The sequence below is a fragment of the Schistocerca cancellata genome, chromosome 2 (genome assembly GCF_023864275.1).
Source record: "Schistocerca cancellata isolate TAMUIC-IGC-003103 chromosome 2, iqSchCanc2.1, whole genome shotgun sequence".
NCBI classification, from domain to species: Eukaryota; Metazoa; Arthropoda; class Insecta; order Orthoptera; family Acrididae; genus Schistocerca; species Schistocerca cancellata.
The window spans coordinates 247,379,424-247,402,393 of record NC_064627.1 but is presented as its reverse complement, the minus strand read 5'-3'; the positions used below and the strand labels follow the sequence as shown (position 1 = coordinate 247,402,393).

Here is a 22,970-nt window from a genome sequence, read left to right as displayed (position 1 = left end):
ATTGTAACACAAATAAACTTCACGCAATCCGACGTGAATGTGTTCGTAGTTACTGAATATGATGCTGTTTGTCCTGGCCCTGCAGCAGAGTGAGATGGTAAATTCCAATGAATAACATGATGAGTAAAATGTTTATACTACACAAATAAAAACTGAAATAACAGTGTTCAAAAATTAGGTAATTTGCCACTTTGCTCGAAATTTGAAAAAAATGGCATTTTTTGATGTGCTGTAGCGCCTTAGATACTGGGAGTAGAAAAAAATGGTAAGAATCAAATTTGTAGAGAATTTTGTGCTCTTTAAAAAAGAAAATACACGTCAAAGCGATAGGAGCAAATGAAACCGAGATATTTTGAAAAAACTGAAAAAAGTCCGAAATTTTAGAAGTTTTTTGACTGCAGAAAGTTTTTCCAAGAGAAATTTTGTTGGCAAAACCTCGTTTTATAACCTTTCCAACAATATGAACGCGTTAAAAAAATAAAATCTTCTACCCCACCTTTTGCAAGGTACAGGCTTTTTTTCTGACAGTTTCACTGGACTATAAGGATAGTTGAATGATACCAGTGTTCGGATTGAAGCCCACAACTACAATAAGCGATTATTTTGAAACATATGCTCCTAAGTTGCACACCTGCTACAGTGACAGAAAGAAAGATTTGCTTACCTCGATGGCACAAGTGGTCTCTACGAAAATAATGTTACGCGCTCCGCGCCGGGGCATGAACGGTTCATCGATGAGCAATGGTGGCAGGATGACAACATCGGGAAGCTTGGGTGGAGCTGCCAGCCATGTGCAGAAACTCGTCACACTCAGCAGGAGGGCCGCCACCAGTCCGTACCTCTGCCATCGATACCTGCCAAAGAACGTACACAAGTTGGAGCATTACGTTCTCCATGTGTAATTTGTTTTGTTTTTTTTTAAACTTCTTCCTCGGTACTCTTGTGACCATGGGAAATCACTACAGACAGTTATATGGAAAGCTGCGTTCTCACAGAGGTTCCGTAGAACGCTAGGTGGGGGTGTTCTTTCGGACATGTCCCAAAGAACAGACTCCATTTTTATCCTGCAGCCACTATGAATCAAGACACAAAGGAAAAACATTAGCTGCCAGTGGGCAGTGATTTATATCAACGGGGAAAGGTGTAAATTCGTGTCAGACCGGGATTCAAACTTGGGTCTCCTTCTTACTAGGCATATGTGCTGGTCACTACGCCTCTGGGCACAGTGGTTAATACAACTGCACAGACTACCTTAGCATGCCTCCAACCAGACCCAAATTCTCAACTTACCCACACGCGAGTGATGTAGTGCCCCTAGCCCACTATCCTCATTACTCGCGGCATTTCGCTGATTGGTCTGAGAGTTTGAGCTTGCTGAGCATCTGCACTGAAGTGGTCATCGGCCATCGTCTAATTATATATATATATATATATATATATATATATATATATATATATATATATATGTGTGTGTGTGTGTGTGTGTGTGTGTGTGTGTGTGTGTGTGTGTGATGTCTGTTCTTTCGAAATGCCGTGAGTAATGAGGATGATGGGCAAGGGTCACTACGTCAGTAGTGTGTGGATAGTTGAGAATTGGGGTCTGACGAGGGACGTGCTAGGGTAGTTTGTACAGTTGTGTTGGCCACTGTGTCTGGATGGCGTAGTGGTCAGCGTCATCTGCCTAGCAACCAGGAGACCTGGATTCAAATCCCAGTCTGGCACAAATTTTCAACTTTCCGCATTGATATAAATCAATGTCCACAGGAAGCTAATGTCTTTAATTCTTTTGTATCTTGTCTCTTCGCGGAAAAAAGTGTTGTCAGCATGGATTTAGGACATATTAGATGATAGAAATCAATACATTGTTCTTAACGGGCAGAAGTCTACAGATGTAAAGATAATTTCGGAAGTACTCCAAGGGAGTGTTACACTGCAACTAGTATTTTCATTGTACATAAATGAACAAGTGTATGAAGTCGGAAGCTTCGGGAGGCTGTTTTTTTTTTCTTTATTGTTATTTTCAAACCCGTACAAACAGGCAGACTGTCAGCAGCATGTTACACCGCTCTTCAGCCATAGAGTAGATAAATAAAGAACAGAAAGAATACACAGATGTGACATAACGGTGGGTAATAAAACAGTAGACACATAAAGACAAATACGGAGCCGTTCACACTCGACGATAATCCACACTACAAACTGTTGTCACGACGCACTAACACTGAAGATGGCGATGGCACAGGTGAACGATGGAGTGTGACGGGAAGACTGAACACTAAACATGACGGCACACACGAGACACTGATGGCGATGATCTCCGGCGCGAATGTCCACTTAGCGTGTGCGAGTCTGGGGACCTGCCAAGAGGGGAAGAAGGGTGAGGTGGGGGAGAGGGGAGAACAAGGATGCCAATGGCTGAGGAGAAAGGGGGAGGAGGAGAGGGACAGGGGAGGGGAAGCCCAGGGGAGGAGTGGGGAGAAATGGAGGAGGGAGGGAAGAGGGAGAGAAGGGTGGGAGGGTGCCCAAAGGAGCAAAAAAAAACGGAAGAGGGAGGGAGGATCAAAGTTGGTAGGAGGGGTAGATGGAGGGGATGAGGGCATCATCAGGGAGAGGGAGTCGGCGGAAGCCACCTTGGGAGAGGGTAAGGAGGGTGGAGAGATGGAGACCGGGTGGGACGTGGGAATACAGGCGCGGCAGCGGGCGGGGGTGGGAGAGGATCGGGGAGACGAGCGGGTGAGGAGGATCGAGTTTACGCGAGGTGTACAGGATCCGTATCCTTTCAAGGAAAAGGAGGAGGTGGGGGAAGGGGATGAGATCGTACAGGAGCCGCGTAGGGGAGGGGAGACAGATGCGATAGGCGAGGCGGAGAGCACGACGTTCAAGGATTTGGAGGGATTTGTAAAAAGTAGGGGGGGGGGTGCGGAGATCCAAGCCGGATGGGCATAACAAAGGATAGGGCGGATGAGGGATTTATAGGTGTGGAGAATGGTGGAGGGGTCCAGACCACACGTACGGCCGGAGAGGAGCTTGAGGAGACTGAGTCGGGAGCGTGCCTTGGCTTGGATTGTCCGGAGGTGGGGAGTCCAGGAGAGGCGACGGTCGAGGGTGACGCCAAGGTACTTAAGGGTGGGAGTGAGGGCGATAGGACGGCCATAGATGGTGATATAGAAATCAAGGAGGCGGAAGGAAGGGGTGGTTTTGCCTACAATGATCGCCTGTCGGGAGGCTGTTTGCAGACGATGCTCTTTATAGGAAGCTAGTAATGCAGTAAGACTATAGGGAAATGCAAGAATAATTGTGGGGGATCGGTGATTGGGGCAGGAACTGACAGTTGACCCTGAACGTAAATAAGTGTACAAGAGCATGCTGAAAAGGATTCCATCCGAATTTTTAATTCTGTTCTCGATATCGGTTAAGGTTTTACATGTCACGCATATTACTCGGTTTACTTTCCCTCTTCGCTTACGCAAATTGCAATATTCTGCCGCTAGAGGGCTGTGTAGCGTAGCGTTTAACATGGCGGTGCATGCTGTAGTCGAGTTTTTAACCGCAGAAAACGTGTCTCTGACTGAAAAACCATTGAAAAATGAAAGCTGCGTATGCTGACGACTGAATCGACATCAGTAATGTGTGACGTTGGTTTCGTAATGAAGGAAGCAGTGGTGCTAATCTCAACGTGTGTGACAAGAGTTCAGAGCGGACAACCGACAAGACTCATCGGAATCGGTTTGACGAATACACCCGAGAAAATCGTTGGATAACACACTTCCAAGTAAGTGTGGCATATCACGAGAGCGTCTACAGGCCATCGTTGCAGCACTGCGGTACAGAAAATTGTGTGTACAGTGGGTGCCTCGAATGCTCACTCCCATCGTGAAACAGAGCAAAGCGGACTTCCGTCAACATTTCCTTTGCTGTTTAAGCATGAGAGTGATGGGTTCCTTAACAACATTGCGATAGGTGATGAAAGCTGGGGTCAACATTTTAACTCAATCTCGCACATTATTGACGACGATACAGTCATCACCGTATGACAGCTTTCAGTCTTCTATGGATTTCAATTGGAGACGCGTTTTATGTGGTTTGAAACTCGGTTACAGCATGTTGTTTCTCACGCACCAACGTCGAAACGTTACACATTACGGAGCCCTTAATCAGAAGAGGGTTGCAACCTTCGGCGATGCGGGAAAGTCGACCACGTAATATGCAAGACTTGTAATATCTCAACAGATACGGAGAGCAGATTAAAAAATTCCGAGGCATTACTTTTCAGCACCGTCGTAACATATTGCACACAAAAAGGCGAAGAGATCCATTATTTTTCAGGTATACTATTATTAATAAAACACTGGGAACGGCAAAGACCGTAGACTATCTAGGAGTAGTCATCCGAAGCTACCGCGACTGGCAGTTAAAACAAATTGTAGGAATGTAGAAAAAGCAGATACAGTACATTTCGTCACAGGATCGTTTAGCAAGTGTGACAGCGTTACAAGATACTCAACAGACTCCAATGGCAGACGCTACAATTTAAGATTTGTGTGTAATGGAGAGTTTATTGTTCAAGTTCCCAGAATGCGAAAAGAGTCGGCCGACAATACGTCTCGTGAACTAAAAAGTGAATACGCGAACACGCGATTAAGGGCGACCTGAGTCATGCAACTGTAAGCGACTGGGATCGTCCTCTGCAAGTGACCTCGTGCGACAGGCAGTTTGCAGCCAGGTAGGTGATCAAATATTTACAGTGAGTCCAGTGGATAATGAGGATATGACTTACTTTTTGGAAACGCTATACGTGATGACGCGTATTACGCAAACTGCTAAAAGAAAACGTAGGTTCTAAATTAGACTGTAAGTCCTTGTAGAGGCGTGCAACCATTATGAATATAATGATTGGGAAGAATTTTAAAAAGCTGAGTGGGTCCTTACAAACAGTCGCTGGTTTTTTCTGTATTTCTTTATCATCAAAATATCTATTACGTTACAAATTTTACAGTAACACAAACTTCTTATAAAAACCAGTTCTAGACAATATTCAAGAACAAAAGGCATTTTTTACATAGAAATACATACCATTTTAGATACAAATACATGAGAGTTTGATGTAGATGTCAAATTCCGTCATTACTAATATGTACAATAACACAAACTGTTGAAATATCACACAAGCAATGGCCAGCGGCATCGTGTGTGTGTTGGGAGGAAAGCTCGTTCACACTAGGTGGTGTAATTATGTCGATGAATGTTTAAGGAGCGCCATACAGTTCGTAGCCAATGTAAGTATTACATTTAAATTTTTAAGGCACAAATGCCGAAAGTGCGTGTCAATATACACTGAAGCGTCAAAGAAACTGGTATGCCATGCGTATTCATATACAGAGATATGTAAACAGGCAGAATATGGTGCTGCGGCAGGCAACACCTGTATAAGTCAAGCGTCTGGCGGAGTTGTTATATCGGTTACTGTTGCTACAATGGCAGTTTATCAAGATTTAAGTGAGTTTGAACGTGGTGTTAATGTTGGCGCTGGAGCGATGGCACACAACATCTCCGAGGTAGCGATGAAGTGGGGGATTTTCCCGTACGACCATATCACGAGTGTCTCGTGAATATCAGGAATCCGGTAAAATATCAAATCTCCGACAACTCCGACCGGAAAAAGTTCCTGCAAGACGGGGCCAACTACGACTGAAAATAATCGTTCGACTTGACAAGTGCAACCCTTCCGCAAATTGCTGCAAATTTCAATGCTGGGCCATCAACAAGTGTGAGCGTGTGAACCATTCAACGAAACGTCGATATGGGCTTTCGAAGCCGATGGCCCACTCGTCAAACGAACATTTGACTGTTGATGACTGGAAACATATTGTCTCGTCGGACGAGTCTCGTTTCAAATTGTATCGAGCGGATGAACGTGTACAGATATGGAGACAACCTCAAGCATCCATGGACCCTGCATGTCACCTGGGGACTGTTCAAGCTGGTGGAAGCTTTGTAATTATGTGGGGTGTGTGCAGTTGGAGTGAAAGGCGACCCCTGATACGTATAGATACGACTCTGAGTGGTGACACGTACGTAAGCATCCTGTCTGATCACCTACATCCATTCATGTCCGTAGTGCATTCCGATGGGAAATTCCAGCAGGACAGTGCGACACCCCACACGTCCTGAATTCTTATAGAGAGGCTCCAGAAACACTCTTCTGAGTTTAAAAACTTCCGCTGGGCACCAAACTCCCAGACATGAAGAATATTGAGCTTATCAGGGATACCTTGCAACACGCTGTTCAGAAGAGATCTCCATCCCATCGTATTCTTACGGATTTATGGGCAGCCCTGCAGGATTCATGGTGTCAGTTCCCTCCAGCACTACTTCAGACATTAGTCGAGTCCGTCCCACGTCGTGTTGAGGCACTTCTGCGTGCTCGTGTGGCCCTACACGATATTAGGCAGGTGTATCAGTTTCTCTGGCTCGTCAGTGTGTAAAACACTTAAAATTGCTTACCTACACACGGGCAGAAATCCTATCTTGCTTATAAAAATTCAAATTACATATAAAACAAGGGTATAAGAATGTTTACAAGGCTTTTTGTTTGCATAAGTATGTAAAATTGTAAATATATGAGCAACTGAAATCTGTTACAGTGCAAATTAGCTATGTAATTTAGCACAAAAATATATATTCATTTTTATTACAAAGTAAAAGTTCTTGGATCATTGTTTATGCGGCCAAGTGCAAATATTTACAACATTAGATAGAGTTAAATCTTCACAAATTAATTTACAGTTTCAATCTCACAACAGAACAAACACTTATGAGTCATCACTCAACCGGTGTAGTGCAAAAGAGGAGGAGTATTAGATGAAGTTAAATTTTCATAAATGAAAGATTATGTTATGTTATGTTAACCGGGGACCTATGAACGATGGAGAAGTTCCGTCCCCGCCGCAGCCGCAGTGGTCCACAACCCCACGACGACTATCACAGTCCACTTCACCCCTCCGCCGCCCCACACCGAACCCAGGGTTATTGTGCGGTTCTGATCCCAGTGGACTCCCCCAGGAAACGTCTCACACCAGACGAATGTAACCCCTAAGTTTGCGTGATAGACAAATGGTGGTGTACGCGTACGTGAAGAACTTGTTAGCGCAGCAATCGCCGACATAGTATAGCTGAGGCGGAATAAGGGGAACCAGCCCGCATTCACCGAGGCAGATAGAAAACCGCCTAAAAACCATCCATAGACTGGCCGGCTCACCGGACCTCGACACTAATCCGCCGGGCGGATTCGTGCCGGGGACAGGCGCGCCTTCCCGCCCAGAAAGCCGTGCGGCCTATACGGGCCGGGCCTAAATGAAAGGTTGTCAGTAGTGCAGATAATGGTACAAACAAGAACGGGATACTCTATGATTATATTTTATTTCGATCGAAGAACAGTTCGTCGTGAAGTAAAAAAAAAAAAAAAAAAAAAAAAAAAAAAGAATCCGGTTACGGTTGCTCGTTGTCTGCTCGTTAATCGAAAATTTTGGGTTCGGCTGGTTACTGACGTAAAGTATCATTACTACGAGTATATCCAAATTATTACCGTTAATTTCATTGTGCAATGTTGATAAACAATTTTTAGTGGAAACTAAATGATCATTCTGTTGCTTCAAGTGGTATCCCAGGTCTTCCTGTTTGGCCGCAGTAGTAACATTCACAGGATCCACATATGATCCGTTACATACCGGCATTGCAAAACTTATTTTTGGGGGCTTCCAACTTCCGTCGCAGAATCTGCCTTAGTTTGTTACTGATTCGGAAACCGACCCGTATATTGAATTTTTTTAAACGTATTTGCAATTTTATCTGATAATGGACCATGGTAATGCAATGGAACATGTCTAATGTTTTCCTTATTTGTTATCTTTCACTTTTAGAGATTGGATGAACCCAATAATAGTTAAAAGCCCCAGTATTTCTTTGATTATTGCAAGATGCATCCAGGGTACGTACGCACAGGAAATCCGATCAATGCTCGCAGCAAGGCGAAATTATAAGCATTACTTCACAATTTTGATGCAAGCTGTCGCTAACTCAGATGGAAATGGAAATGTCGTGTGGCTAGGGCCTCCCGTCGGGTAGACCGTTCGCTTGGTGCAGGTCTTTCGATTTGACGCCACTTCGGCGACCTGCGCGTCGATGGGGATGAAATGATGATGATTAGGACAACACAACACCCAGTCCCTGAGCGGAGAAAATCTCCGACCCAGCCAGGAATCGAACCCGGGCCCTTAGGATTGACAGTCTGTCACGCTGACCACTTTTTTTTTTTTTTTTTTTTTTTTTAAATCTCATTTTGTTCGGTTTCGTTCGTTGCATCTGCTCGGGGCGGACGTCGTAAGGCATCCGTTTAAGTTCGTTGTTGATCGATTAACTCAGTTCTTTTTATTACAGAGGGCAGCTAACCCTCTGACCGAACACGCTGAGCTACCGTGCCGGCGTGCAGGTCTTTCGATTTGACGCCACTACCACTCAGCTACCGAGGCGGACGCTAACTCAGATTACAACATACATCGCCGCTGACGTGGGAGCATATGGTAAGGAGAGCGACGGTAGTATTTTCTCCGAATCTAAACTTGTCACACACCTTGAAACTGGAGGACTACACATTCAAAAAGTTTCCACATTGCCTGGATCGAATATTAAAGTTTAGCATGTTTGGGGACAAGTGTGTCCTCTTAAAACATATCTAATGATTCTGTTTCCCGCGTCGAAACTTCGTTCATCAATAACAATATTTAGTAAGGGAGTTCCAAAGCCACGGCAAGTTACTGAGTGTACATTCGGTACCATGGCCAGCCAGTAGCGAGTGCTCATGTACGGAGATCAACTGCGATTCGCTAATGCTATTGATAAATGTTTTCAGCTGTTACATAGTATTGTCATCAATAAAGAAGGTGAACAATAATCTGTGCTTCATTGCAAGAGCAACCACAAACTGAAAGCAGTGGAGCTCCCATTAGATTTGCTGCGCTATATGAAAACAAACGCATCACAAGAGACGGTGTCAGAGAGGAATATGTAGCATATTTCTGTGAACACGACTCGAATGCTTGGGTATGTAAGTGTAATATCTATTTCTTTATTCGATTAATTATTGGAAAACTTTTCTGTACTATTAACATTACATGCATCTATCAGGTGGTTGTAATTAAACTTTCGCTACCTGAGAGGGCGCCCATGAAAAGGAGTGATCGTAGGAGAATGAAACTTTTTGGAAGCATTTGTAAGGAGATACAGAAGAGAACGAATAAACCACTGAACGTAACATTTTAATTTCCGTGTGAGAGGGTAACATTTGTAAATTCCGTTCTACGTTTAGGTCCCCAGGTTACAAATGTTGTTCATTGTGACGACCATCTGCGTCCATCACAGCCTGGCTTTGCCCAAGAGATACAATTTCACAACTGTTCGCAGCACTATTAGAATAGTGCATCACGGAATGTTCAGCTGTTGTGACACAGCTCGCGCACTTCTTGAAGATGGCACATTGCGTCCAGGATTCTCCGCCATGGCAACAGTAACTCCCTCAACAATTTGTGGCGCAATTGGCCGTTGGCCTCTACATATACATCTACATCCATACTCCGCAAGCCACCTGACGGTGTGTGGCGGAGGGTACCTTGAGTACCTCTATCGGTTCTCCCTTCTATTCCAGTCTCGTATTGTTCGTGGAAAAAAAGATTGTCGGTATGCCTCTGTGTGGGCTCTAATCTCTCTGATTTTATCCTCATGGTCTCTTCGCGAGATATACGTAGGAGGGAGCAATATACTACTTGACTCCTCGGTGAAGGTATGTTCTCGAAACTTTAACAAAAGCCCGTACCGAGCTACTGACAAGGGAACCTCCCCATCGCACCCCCCTCAGATTTAGTTATAAGTTGGCACAGTGGATAGGCCTTGAAAAACTGAACACAGATCAATCGAGAAAACAGGAAGAAGTTGTGTGCAACTACGAAAAAATAAGCAAAATATACAAACTGAGTAGTCCATGTGCAAGATAGGCAATATCAAGGCTAATTTCAGCTCAGAAGCGCCGTGGTCCCGTGGTTAGCGTGAGCAGCTGCTGACCGAGAGTTCCTTGGTTCAAGTCTTCCCTCCAGTGAAACTTTAATTTCTTTTTTTCAGTTTATGTGACAAACTCTTATGTTTTCAACACTTTTTTGGGAGTGATTATCACATCCACAAGAAACCCGAAATCGGGTAAGGTAGAAGAATCTTTTTACCCATTCGCCAAGTGTACAAGTTACGTGGGTCAGTAACATATTCCTGTCATGTGGCGCACATGCCGTCACCAGTGTCGCATAGAATATATCAGACGCGTTTTGCTGTGGAGGAATCGGTTTACCTATGACCTTGCGATCAAATGTTTTCGGTTCCCATTGGAGAGGCACGTCCTTTCGTCTACTAATCGCACGGTTTACCGGTGCGGTCGCAAAACACAGACACTAAACTTATTACAGTGAACAGAGACGTCAATGAACGAACGGACAGATCATAACTTTGCGAAAATAAAGAAATTAAACTTTTCACTGGAGAGGAGACTTGACCCAAGGACCTCTCGCTCCGCAGCTGCTCACGCTAACCACAGGACCACGGCGCTCCTGAGCTCCAATAACCTTGATGTTGCCTATCTTGCGCATGGACTACTCAGTTTATATATTTTGCTTATTTTTTCATAGTTCCACACAACTTCTTCCTGTTTTTTCGATTGATCTGTGTTCAGTTTTTCAAGGCGTATCCAGTGTGCCAACTTATATCTAAATCTGAGGGGGGTGCGATGGGGAGGTTCCCTTGTGAGCGTCTCTCTTGCAGAGTCTTCCACTGGAGTTTACCTATTATTTCCGTAACGCTTTCGCGATTACTTAATGATCATGTAACGAAGCGGGCTGCTCTCTGTTGGATCTTCTCTATCTCTTCTATCAACCCTATCTGGTACGAATCCCACACCGGTGAGCAGTATTCAAGCAGTGGGCGAACAAATGTACTGTAACCTACTTCCTTTGTTTTCGGACTGTATTTCTTTAGGATTCTTCCAATGAATCTCAGTCTGGCATCTGCTTTACCGACGATTAATTTTATATGGCCATTCCATTTTAAATCACTCCTAATGCCTACTCCCAGATAATTTATGGAATTAACTGCTTCCAGCTGCTGACCTGCTGTATTGTAGCTAAATGATAAATGATCTTTCTTTCTATGTACTCGCAGCATATTACACTTGTCTACATTGAGATTCAATTGCCATTCCCTGCACCATGCGTCAATTCGTTGCAGATCCTCCTGCATTTCAGTACAATTTTCCATTGTTACAACCTCTCTATATACTACAGCATCATCGGCAAAAAGCCTCAGTGAACTTCCGATGTTATCCACAAGGTCATTTACACATATTGTGAATAGCAATGGTCCTACGACACTCCCCTGCGGCACATCTGAAATCACTCTTACTTCGGAAGACTTCTCTCCATTGAGAATGACATGCTGCGTTCTGTTATCTAGGAACTCTTCAATCCAATCACACAATTGGCCTGATAGTCCATATGCTCTTACTTTGTTCATTAAACGGCTGTGGGGAACCGTATCGAACGCCTTGCGGAAGTCAAAAAACACGGCATCTACGTGGGAACCCGTGTCTATGGCCCTCTGAGTCTCGTGGACGAATAGCGCGAGCTGGGTTTCACACGATCGTCTTTTTCGAAACCCATGCTGGTTCCTACAGAGTAGATTTCTAGTCTCAAGAAAAGTCACTAGATTCGAACATAATACGTGTTCCAAAATTCTACAACTGATCGACGTTAGAGATATAAGTCTATAGTTCTGCACTTCTGTTCGACGTCTCTTCTTGAAAACGGGGATGACCTGTGCCCTTTTCGAATCCTTTGGAACGCTACGCTCTTCTAGAGACCTACGGTACACCGCTGCAAGAAGGGGGGCAAGTTCCTTCGCGTACTCTGTGTAAAATCGAACTGGTATCCTATCAGGTCCAGTGGCCTTTCCTCTTTTGAGCGATTTTAATTGTTTCTCTATCCCTCTGTCATCTATTTCGATATCTACCATTTTGTCATCTGTGCGACAATCTAGAGAAGGAACTACAGTGCAGTCTTCCTCTGTGAAACAGCTTTGGAAAAAGACGTTTAGTATTTCGGCCTTTAGCCTGTCATCCTCTGTTTCAGTACCATTTCGGTCACGAGTGTCTGGACATTTTGTTTTGATCCACCTACCGCTTTGACATAAGACCAAAATTTCTTAGGATTTTCTGCCAAGTCAGTACATAGATCTTTACTTTCGAATTCGTTGAACGCCTCTCGCATAGTCCTCCTCACACATTTCGCTTCGTGTAATTTTTGTTTGTCTGCAAGGCTTTGGCTACGTTTATGTTTGCTGTGAAGTTCCCTTTGCTTCCGTAGCAGTTTTCTAACTCGAATGATCCTCTTGCAAGAGCGATTCCCAAATCGCCAGACAATTCGAACTTCCGAATCATGTTGTCCACCCACGGTGCGGAAGGAGGAACTCTCCGCATTCATTTAAAGCATCGATAATCACCAAGAGCATCGGCGCTATTGCTGCCGGTTTAATAAAACAGCTTTACGAGTAAAGCCCTGGTCACCTCGCCCAGACCCATGTTGACCGTCCGCAACTGCAATGCACACTCATGCTTCAGTTTCAAACCTAAGTCGCCGCACCCGCACTGGCGCCTAAAGGCAAGTCGTGACACTATCACTACTAACAACGCGAATCGTGCAACGCACAGTTTGATCATCATTCCTATAAAGTTCGGTACTCACAAGGAAAATAGTTTTCCGTCTACACTGGCTAACGTAGCGGAAGTTTAATTATCCTGTGCCAGCCGCTGTGGCCGAGCGGTTCTAGGCGCTTCAGTCCGGAACCGTGCTGCTGTTACGGTCGCAGGTTCGAATCCTGCCTCGGGGATGAATGTGTGTGATGTCCTTAGGTTAGTTCGCTTTAAGTAGTTCTAAGTCTAGGGGACTGATGACCGGCCGAGCGGTTCTAGGCGCTACAGTCTGGAACCGCGTGACCGCTACGGTAGCAGGTTCGATTCCTGCCTCGGGCATGGATGTGTGTGATGTCCTTAGGTTAGTTAGGTTTAATTAGTTCTAAGTTTTAGGGGACTGATGACCTCAGAATTTAAGTCCCATGGTGCTCAGACCATTTGAACCATTTTAATTATCCTGTATTATAAAAGTGACTACATACTTACCATCGCTGACACCCACTTCTTCTACAACTTTCAACCATAGTTTTCTTTGAATACCACGAGAATAATACTTATCGTCTTTCGTACTGCACGGAGATGATTTTGAGCGAACTACAATGTTCAATTTTACACAATCTACATCCTTGACGATTGTGGTTGCAGCAGCATGTGTACTGGCGACGAGCGACTACAAGCGACTATTGCCGTTCCATGCGAATAGGTCGCTAGTAGCCCATCGTTGCGTATAATCGCGTCGAATAGCCGCATGTAATGGACGATGTTCCGTAACACTGCTCGTACCGGTATCGATTCCGCGACTGCTCTCGTAATCGCTTCCAGCGGACGAGCAGCCTTACAGTTATGTGCTGAATATGCTATTTTTTAAAAAAACAATGCTACTGTGAAGCTAACCAGAATGAAATTTCAAACAAAAAAAGTTTTTCTTCATGTATGTACAGGTGTCAGCCCGGCGCCGCAGTTACTGGTTCAAATGGCTCTGAGCACTATGGGACTTAACTGCTGAGGTCATCAGTCCCCTAGAAATTAGAACTACTTAAACCTAACTAACCTAAGGACATCACACACATCCATGCCCGAGGCAGGATTCGAACCTGCGACCGTAGCGGTCGCGCGGTTCCAGACTGTAGCGCCTAGAACCGCTCGGCCACATCGGCCGGCGCCGCAGTTACTCCAGGGCCGGTAAACACTGCTAGGAGCAAGCGAGGTCGTGCAGCCGTAACTTCTGGCATTTTGTTTCGCACTGTCAGCCACCTTCTGTGTTGATCCAGCCAGTGGCTTTATAACTGTGCCGACTGTCTCTGAGTGCTGGGCCACAGCCTCTCAGGCAATCAATGGCATGGGCAATGGTCCTACATCTGCGGCGGCTTTACCTGAACGAGAGCAGAGTTGTTCTTTATTGCTCATTAACGATGACTTCAAAGAGAAGGTTTTGTATACACGATCAGCCATTTCTTGACGCAAACCTAAGTAATTGTGACTATGACGTAGCAGCATCAATATGCCATACAGTTCGTTGGGCCAAATAACTGACGCATACCTAATCAGTCTTAACGCAAGCTAAACCCTAGGAAAACATGTGTACCAGCAGACTTTTGTCATTTAATAGTAAAAACGAACAATAAGGCCGAACACGAATGTATCAATCACAAAATACGTATTTTCCGTTACGTTTATAATGCTTTATCACAAAACTATTACAGTATTAATTTATCACGCAGCTTCTATGGTAACAATGAAATGTCATAATCAAAGCTGCTCCCGGCGATGGTACTGTCTGGGGGGGAGGGGCCTTGGGAGGGGGGGGGTTGATTTGGGGGAGGAGACCAAACTGCTAGGCCATCGGCCTCATCGGATTAGGGAAGGATGGGGAAGGAAGTCGGCCGCGCCCTTTCGAAGGAACCATCCCGGTATTTTCCTGAAGCGATTTAGGGAAATCACGGAAAACCTAAACCAGGATGGCCGGACGTGGGACTGACCGTCGTCCTCCCGAATGCGAGTCCAGTGTGCTAATCACTGCGCCACCTCGCTCGGTGTCCTGATCATTTGGCTTGACCTGTAGCCGAACCCACAATTCACGTAACTTCCAAGACAAAGATGCCTACGAATGTTGTAGTGTATGGGTAAGCACTGATAAACTACTATCTCTTATCTGCACGTCTGTACGCGTGGAACTGTGATTGCACAGAGCTATGTACGAGGTGCGACAATAAAGTAATGAGACTGATGTGAAAAAAAATGTTGCTTACCGTTTTCGTCAAGTTTAGTGTTGTCTCCTTCAACGTAGTTCCCTTCTGATTGCACACACTTTTTCCAGCGCATCTGCCATTGATGGTAACATTTCTGGAACTCATCTTCTGTAATATCCTCCAAGACCCTCGTCTCAGCATTTTGGACATCTTTTGTTGTCTGAAAAAGGTGTCTCTTGACCGCCGTTTTGACTCTTGGAAGTAGAAAAAAGTCGCGCGGAGCGATAGCTGGTGAATAAGGTGGCTGTGGTAGTACTGAAATTAGCCGGCCGCGGTGGCCGAGCGGGCCTAGGCGCTTCAGTCCGGAACCGTGCGACCGCTAAGGTCGCAAATTCGAATCCTGCCTCGGGCATGGAAGTGAGTGATGTTCTTAGGTTAGTCAGGTTTAAGTAGTTCTGTTCTAGGGGACGGATGACCTCAGATGTTAAGTCCCATAGTGCTCAGAGCCATTTGAACCAGTACTGAAGTTTCTTTTGAGGTTAAAAATTACTTTACTGTCAGAGCAGTATGGTTCAAAAAATGGCTCTGAGCACTATGGGACTCAACTGCTGAGGTCATTAGTCCCCTAGAACTTAGAACTAGTTAAACCTAACTAACCTAAGGACATCACAAACATCCATGCCCGAGGTAGGATTCGAACCTGCGACCGTAGCGGTCTTGCAGTTCCAGACTGCAGCGCCTTTAACCGCACGGCCACTTCGGCCGGCTAGAGCAGTATGGGATGGCGCATTATCGTGATGCAGAATCCAATCTTTCTCATACCAAGATTTTCTGTTATTATTAGACGAACTCTTTCTCGATTGATGTTCAGTTCTTCTGCAATCATTTTCACGAATAATCTTCGATCAGATCGTACGAGTTCACGCACCCTGGCCAAGTTGACGTCCGTCCGTGAGGTTGATGGTTGTCCACTGCGGTCTGCATCTTCAACATTTGTTCTGCCTTCACTGAACATTTTTTGCCAACGAAAAACTTGAGCTCTTGACATAACCTCCTCTCCAAAAGCCTTCTGAAGCTTACCGTAAGTTGTAGTCGCGTTATCACCCAATTTAACGCAAAAAGAAATGACATACCGTTGCGCAATATAATGCGGTTCCGTTTCCGTGACGAGAGACACAAACATGTGTTAAGTTATTACAGCACATCTCACGACTGAGCAGTTGCATCGATGTGCTGCTTGGACTAGAAGCAGCTTATAGACCGAGGTCAAAGATATTGTGCCTACGCAAGCCTGCAGGGTTGCCACATTTTCCAAAGAAAATCAGTCTCATTACTTTATTGTCGCACCTCGTAGATCTATCATATCCTTAGGGCAAAATCCCCCCTTGGTACTAAACCTACATTAACATTTACATGAAATGCATTGGCAGTTATTATGGACAACCATCAGCTGTATAATGGAATGACGACAGTGAAAATTTGTGCCAGACCAGGACTCAGACCCCAATTTCCTGTTTATCGCGAGCGGTCGCCTTACCATTAGGCTACCCGAACACGAATCACGGCCAGACACAAATGTCCCTACGTCGTCAACCACGTGTCTACAACCTGTGCTCGTGCATCCATTGTGTATATTCCCGTACAGGCAGGACATTTTACTGTAAACTCACTTGCCTGTAATCGGCAGATAAATACGATATTACAGGGCCTTCGTTGCTCAGAAGTACGATGCAGTGTCCCTTCGGACGTGCACGGGAATATACACTACTGGCCATTAAAATTTCTACACCACGAAGACGACGTGCTACAGACGCGAAATTTAACCCACAGGATATGCAAATGATTAACTTTTCAGAGCATTCACACAAGGTTTGCGCCAGTGGCGACACCTACAATGTGCTGACATGAGGACAGTTTCTAACCGATTTATCATACACAAACAGCAGTTGACCGGCGTTGCCTGGTGAAATGTTGTTGTGATGCCTCGTGTAAGGAGGAGAAATGCGTTCCATCACGTTCCCGACTTTGATAAAGGTCGGATTGTAGCCTATCACGATTGCGGTTTATCATATCGCGACACTGCTGCTCGTTTGGTCGAGATCCAATGAATGTTAGCAGAATATGGAATCGGTGGGTTCAGGAGGGTAATACCGCCGCGCTGGATCCCAACGGCCTCGTATCACTAGCAGTCGAGATGACAGGCATCTTATCCGCATGGCTGTAACGGATCGTGCAGCCAACAGATGGGGACGCTTGCAAGACAACAACCATCTGCACGAACAATTCGACGACGTTCGCAGCAGCAAGGACTATCAGCTCGGAGACCATAGCTGCGGTTACCCTTGACGCTGCATCACAGACAGGAGCGCCTGCGATGGTGTACTCGACGACGAACCTGGGTGCACGAATGGCAAAACGTCATTTTTTCGGATGAATCCAAGTTCTGTTTACTGTATCCTGATGGTCGCGGTGAACTCACATTGGAAGCGTGTATTCGTCATCGCCATACTGGCGTATTACCCGGCGTGATGGTATCGGGTGCTATTGGTTACAGGTCTCGGTCACCTCTTGTTCACATTGACGGCACTTTGAACAGTGGACGTTACATTTCAGATGTGTTACGACCCGTGGCTCTACCCTTCATTCGATCGCTGCGAAACCTTACATTTCAGCAGGATAATGCACGACCGCATGTTGCAGGTCCTGTACAGGCCTTTCTGGATACAGAAAATGTTCGACTGCTGCCCTGGCCAGTACATTCTCCAGATCTCTCACCAACTGGAAACGTCTGATCAATGGTGGCCGAGCAACTGGCTCGTCACAATACGCCAGTCACTACTCTTGATGAACTGTGCTATCGTGTTGAAGCTGCATGGGCAGCTGTACCTGTACACGCCATTCAAGCTCTGTTTCACTCAATGCCTAGGCGTATCATGGCCGTTATTACGGCCAGAGGTGGGTGTTATGGGTACTGATTTCTCAGGATCTATGCACCCAAATTGCGTGAAAATGTAATCACATGTCATTTCTAGTATAACATATTTGTCCAATGAATACCCGTTTATTATCATCTGCATTTCTTCTTGGTGTAGCAATTTTAATGGCCAGTAGTGTACATAATAGATGCACAAGTCCAGGTTGTAGACACATGGTTGACAACATAATTATGGAAGTTTGGGTCTGGCCGCGAACCGTGCTCGTATAGCCTAATGGTAAGACGTGATAAGGGGGAACTCCAGTTTCGTGTTACGGTCCGGCACAAATTTTCATCATTGTCATTTCATTATTACAGCTGATGGTTGTCCATGTTCGGAACTGCGTATACATTTCACGTAATCCTTAACGGCTGTAGAGGCTGCAGTACCTGTCCCTTCGGACATGCATGCTTGCGTGTTCATGCATGTCCATCAATATTTGTCAGTCTAGTCACGCAAGTCTGTAGAAAGTGGAATAGGCGGCGAGTAGTGCTATTGGCCGTTCCTCCGTGCTCAATACTGCAAAACGGCGCAGGACGTTCTCCCACATGTTCTGTGCAAAGTCCCCGCAGATGTAGTCCGTTCAAACAGTTCTCGTAACGTATGGGATTCGTTCAGATCCTAACAGTCTTCCTATACAACTATGAATGGATGTGCGGGTAGCTAATTTACTTTAAATAATATTTCAGGATGCCATTACTGCCCATATTTTGACAATCACCGCCCAATAATTAACAATCACTTAGTTTTATACAATCAACCTCTAAAAGTTATGGAAAACTGAGAGCATGGTTTTCACGGTGACCAGAATCCCTAAAGCCGACGGAAGTGCGCAGCCTGCAACAGAAATCCCTAGTACTTTTCGTGTAACTTTGGAACGATTCGTACCATCATAATTAATTATTATTTGGTTCTTAATATGGATAGTTTACAGCGTAGCAGAGTGCGGTAGCAAAGCCTTAGTGATACTTAAGCTGCTCCTAGCACTTATGTCACAGGTAAGTTTTAGAAATTAATATTTGAAAAGAAAAGTTCTTCGCTTCGTTCAGAATCGCCGAGATAGTCCCACTCTTAAGTGCACTCATGACTCCTCTCGCCAATGAGATAGTCTCAGAACAATGAGACGCTGCCAGCGTTCCAATTGTGGTAACTGGTTTCCTACTCGCCACAGCAGGAATATGTACTGCTGCTTAAGAGGGCGAACTCGCTGTGACATCGGCTTAAAATCCACCAAATAACAATGTAACACCCGATATCAGCACTATACTCAATATAGCACCGTGACTCATCACCGCTAGGGATCTCAGCGCAGTACACCTCGTCTGGAACTCGCGAATACGAAACCCCAAACGCAAGAAACTATACGATCACTCACTAGCTCAAAGTTCCATCACCGGACGTACCCACGCTCGAGCCCAACCACAGGCGACAGAGGCCAGACGTTATACACTCCTGGAAATGGAAAAAAGAACACATTGACACCGGTGTGTCAGACCCACCATACTTGCTCCGGACACTGCGAGAGGGCTGTACAAGCAATGATCACACTCACGGCACAACGGACGCGCCAGGAACCACGGTGTTGGCCGTCGAATGGCGCTAGCTGCGCAGCATTTGTGCACCGCCGCCGTCAGTGTCAGCCAGTTTGCCGTGGCATACGGAGCTCCATCGCAGTCTATAACACTGGTAGCATGCCGCGACAGCGTGGACGTGAACCGTGTGTGCAGTTGACGGACTTTGAGCGAGGGCGTATAGTGGGCATGCGGGAGGCCGGGTGGACGTACCGCCGAATTGCTCAACACGTGGGGCGTGAGGTCTCCACAGTACATCGATGTTGTCGCCAGTGGTCGGCGGAAGGTGCACGTGCCCGTCGACCTGGGACCGGACCGCAGCGACGCACGGATGCACGCCAAGACCGTAGGATCCTACGCAGTGCCGTAGGGGACCGTACCGCCACTTCCCAGCAAATTAGGGACACTGTTGCTCCTGGGGTATCGGCGAGGACCATTCGCAACCGTCTCCATGAAGCTGGGCTACGGTCCCGCACACCGTTAGGCCGTCTTCCGCTCACACCCCAACATCGTGCAGCCCGCCTCCAGTGGTGTCGCGACAGGCGTGAATGGAGGGACGAATGGAGACGTGTCGTCTTCAGCGATGAGAGTCGCTTCTGCCTTGGTGCCAATGATGGTCGTATGCGTGTTTGGCGCCGTGCAGGTGAGCGCCACAATCAGGACTGCATACGACCGAGGCACACAGGGCCAACACCCGGCATCATGGTGTGGGGAGCGATCTCCTACACTGGCCGTACACCACTGGTGATCGTCGAGGGGACACTGAATAGTGCACGGTACATCCAAACCGTCATCGAACCCATCGTTCTACCATTCCTAGACCGGCAAGGGAACTTGCTGTTCCAACAGGACAATGCACGTCCGCATGTATCCCGTGCCACCCAACGTGCTCTAGAAGGTGTAAGTCAACTACCCTGGCCAGCAAGATCTCCGGATCTGTCCCCCATTGAGCATGTTTGGGACTGGATGAAGCGTCGTCTCACGCGGTCTGCACGTCCAGCACGAACGCTGGTCCAACTGAGGCGCCAGGTGGAAATGGCATGGCAAGCCGTTCCACAGGACTACATCCAGCATCTCTACGATCGTCTCCATGGGAGAATAGCAGCCTGCATTGCTGCGAAAGGTGGATATACACTGTACTAGTGCCGACATTGTGCATGCTCTGTTGCCTGTGTCTATGTGCCTGTAGTTCTGTCAGTGTGATCATGTGATGTATCTGACCCCAGGAATGTGTCAATAAAGTTTCCCCTTCCTGGGACAATGAATTCACGGTGTTCTTATTTCAATTTCCAGGAGTGTAGATTCATCAAGGGCATCACATGAACACTCAACATTGCAGCTGAGAACGATGTGGTCTCTGACCATATGCCAGTAATACTGTACAAGGAAGAGAAACAGCAGGACACAGAACCACACCGGGTACTAAACCACAAGCGCAATAAATGGGCTCTATACAAGGAAAAGCTTAACAGCAGTATCCCAGAAATAAACGAAATTACTCACACAGCACAAACTGATGAAGTTGTCGAAGCATTTACCACTGCAGTCCAGGACGCAATTGGTGACGCCATTCCAGCTCTCACACCGCGACGAAGCTCAACGGCCCTGATCAAGTAAGTCCTGGGGTTTATCCTAGTAAGAAACCGCCTCAGTAGCCGGCCGCTGTGGCCGAGCGGTTCTAGACGCTTTAGTCCGGAACCGCGCTGCTGCTACGGTCGCAGGTTCGAATCCTGCCTCGGGCGTGGATGTGTTACGTCCTTAGGTTAGTTAGATTTAAGTAGTTCTAAGTTCTAGGGGACTGATGACTTCAGATGTTAAGTCCCATAGTGCTCAGAGCCATTTGAACCATTTTTTGCTGTAGGCTTCAGATGCACGACCACTTCCTGAAACCAATTTTGCAAGAGAAAGATATTGGTAGGACGTTAAGTAGAGTTGGTTACGTGTCAGGAGCCACCGCCGTAGTACGCTCTTGGCCAGTTTTGCTCAGAAGGACAGTAGCGACCTGTGGTCACCAGTAGGCGCAGGGCAGCACCTTGACTCGTGGTTGGCATTTGAAACCGTCTCAGTAGATACCTGCAGCGCACCAGGCGCCTGTTGTACATCTGCATGCTAACACGCTCCAGGGTATTAAACGGGAGAGAATTAAAACATTTGAAACCACACAATGGGACCAAAACCCCGGTGAACTGATACCACAAGGCCAGGAGTGTGGAATTTAGCTCGACACTTTACGAGGGAGCGACACCCGCTCGGCGAGGACCAGACGAACCTGTATACTCCTCGGAGAAGAAGCCAGAACTAATGGCCAGAACTCTAGCAGCATCCTTCACACAGAATTTGCCCCTATCTCTCTTTCTCTTTCTCTTTCTCTTTCTCTCTCTCTCTCTCTCTCTCTCTCTCTCTCTCTCTCTCTCTCTCTCTCTCACACACACACACACACACACACACACACACACACACACACGCACACTTTAAACGGACCAGGAGGCTACACAATCTGTAACCCAGTCCGTGAGCGACGAAATCACACGTACTAGCACACATTAAACCACGTGGGCTTTTAAGCACTGCTCAGCTAGGAAAACTCCTGGTCCCAACGGCATCAAAACCGTATACTCAAGGAGTTCACGGATAAAGCCAATGAATCCTTGACACATCGCGAATGTCATCTTACGACACCAACATTTCCCTATTTTTTGAAAGGCAGCCGAGATCCGGATATTCAGAAAGCCAGGAGATCACTTGCTCCCAAAAAATTACCCACTCATCAGGCTGCTGAGCTCGCTCAGCAATACTGTTCGGAATGTGATTCTAAAACGACTCACTAGGCACTACGTCAACAACGACACCCTGAGCCGGAGCAGTTCGGCTTCAGTAATCACCACTCAACAACGCAACAACTCCTTCTCGTAGTGGAGCATAAAACAGACGGCTACATCAGCAAAACAACGACGGCTGTGTACCTGGACATCTAAAAAGCCTTCAACGATCTCAGCGTCGCTGGTTTCCACGGCGCACTCGTATACCTGATACTCCCTTATCTGGCGAATTGATGTTTCAACACCGACATTCAAGGCAAACAATCAACATGACGTGGTATTCTGGTCGCAGTACCCCAAGGCAGCGTCCTGGGGACCCTCTTGTTTAACTTCTACAAAAGTGATATTTCAACAACACATAACACGATGGTTGCCATCTATTCAAATGTCACTGCCATCCTAGCACAAGATTGGAACCCATCAAACATTAACTTATGACTACAGATAGCACAAATGCGGAGTTGTTCTGTTTACAAGCAGACCGAGACAACTGCAGAAACACCAGTACTGTAGAAAAATTTACACTCACACCCAACACATTTCCGTGAAAAAGTCATACACCTCGGTGTCGGGATGGATCGGAAAATCACATGGGGAGACCACATACAACATGTTGCCAATAAAGTATAGCGGGGCTC

The 22,970-nt window shown here is 46.2% G+C and overlaps 1 protein-coding gene across 4 annotated transcripts in view; it reads right to left on the bottom strand.

Annotated features, from left to right (window-relative positions):
* LOC126161579 (lactosylceramide 4-alpha-galactosyltransferase-like) overlaps nucleotides 1–22,970 on the bottom strand; it is a 441,277-nt gene that overhangs the window by 78,802 nt on the left and 339,505 nt on the right. For all 4 annotated transcript variants that reach the window (XM_049917522.1, XM_049917521.1, XM_049917520.1 and 1 more), the window contains one exon: nucleotides 665–854. In XM_049917522.1, the coding sequence (XP_049773479.1) occupies nucleotides 665–854 (190 nt within the window). The remainder of the gene's footprint in view (nucleotides 1–664; nucleotides 855–22,970) is intronic.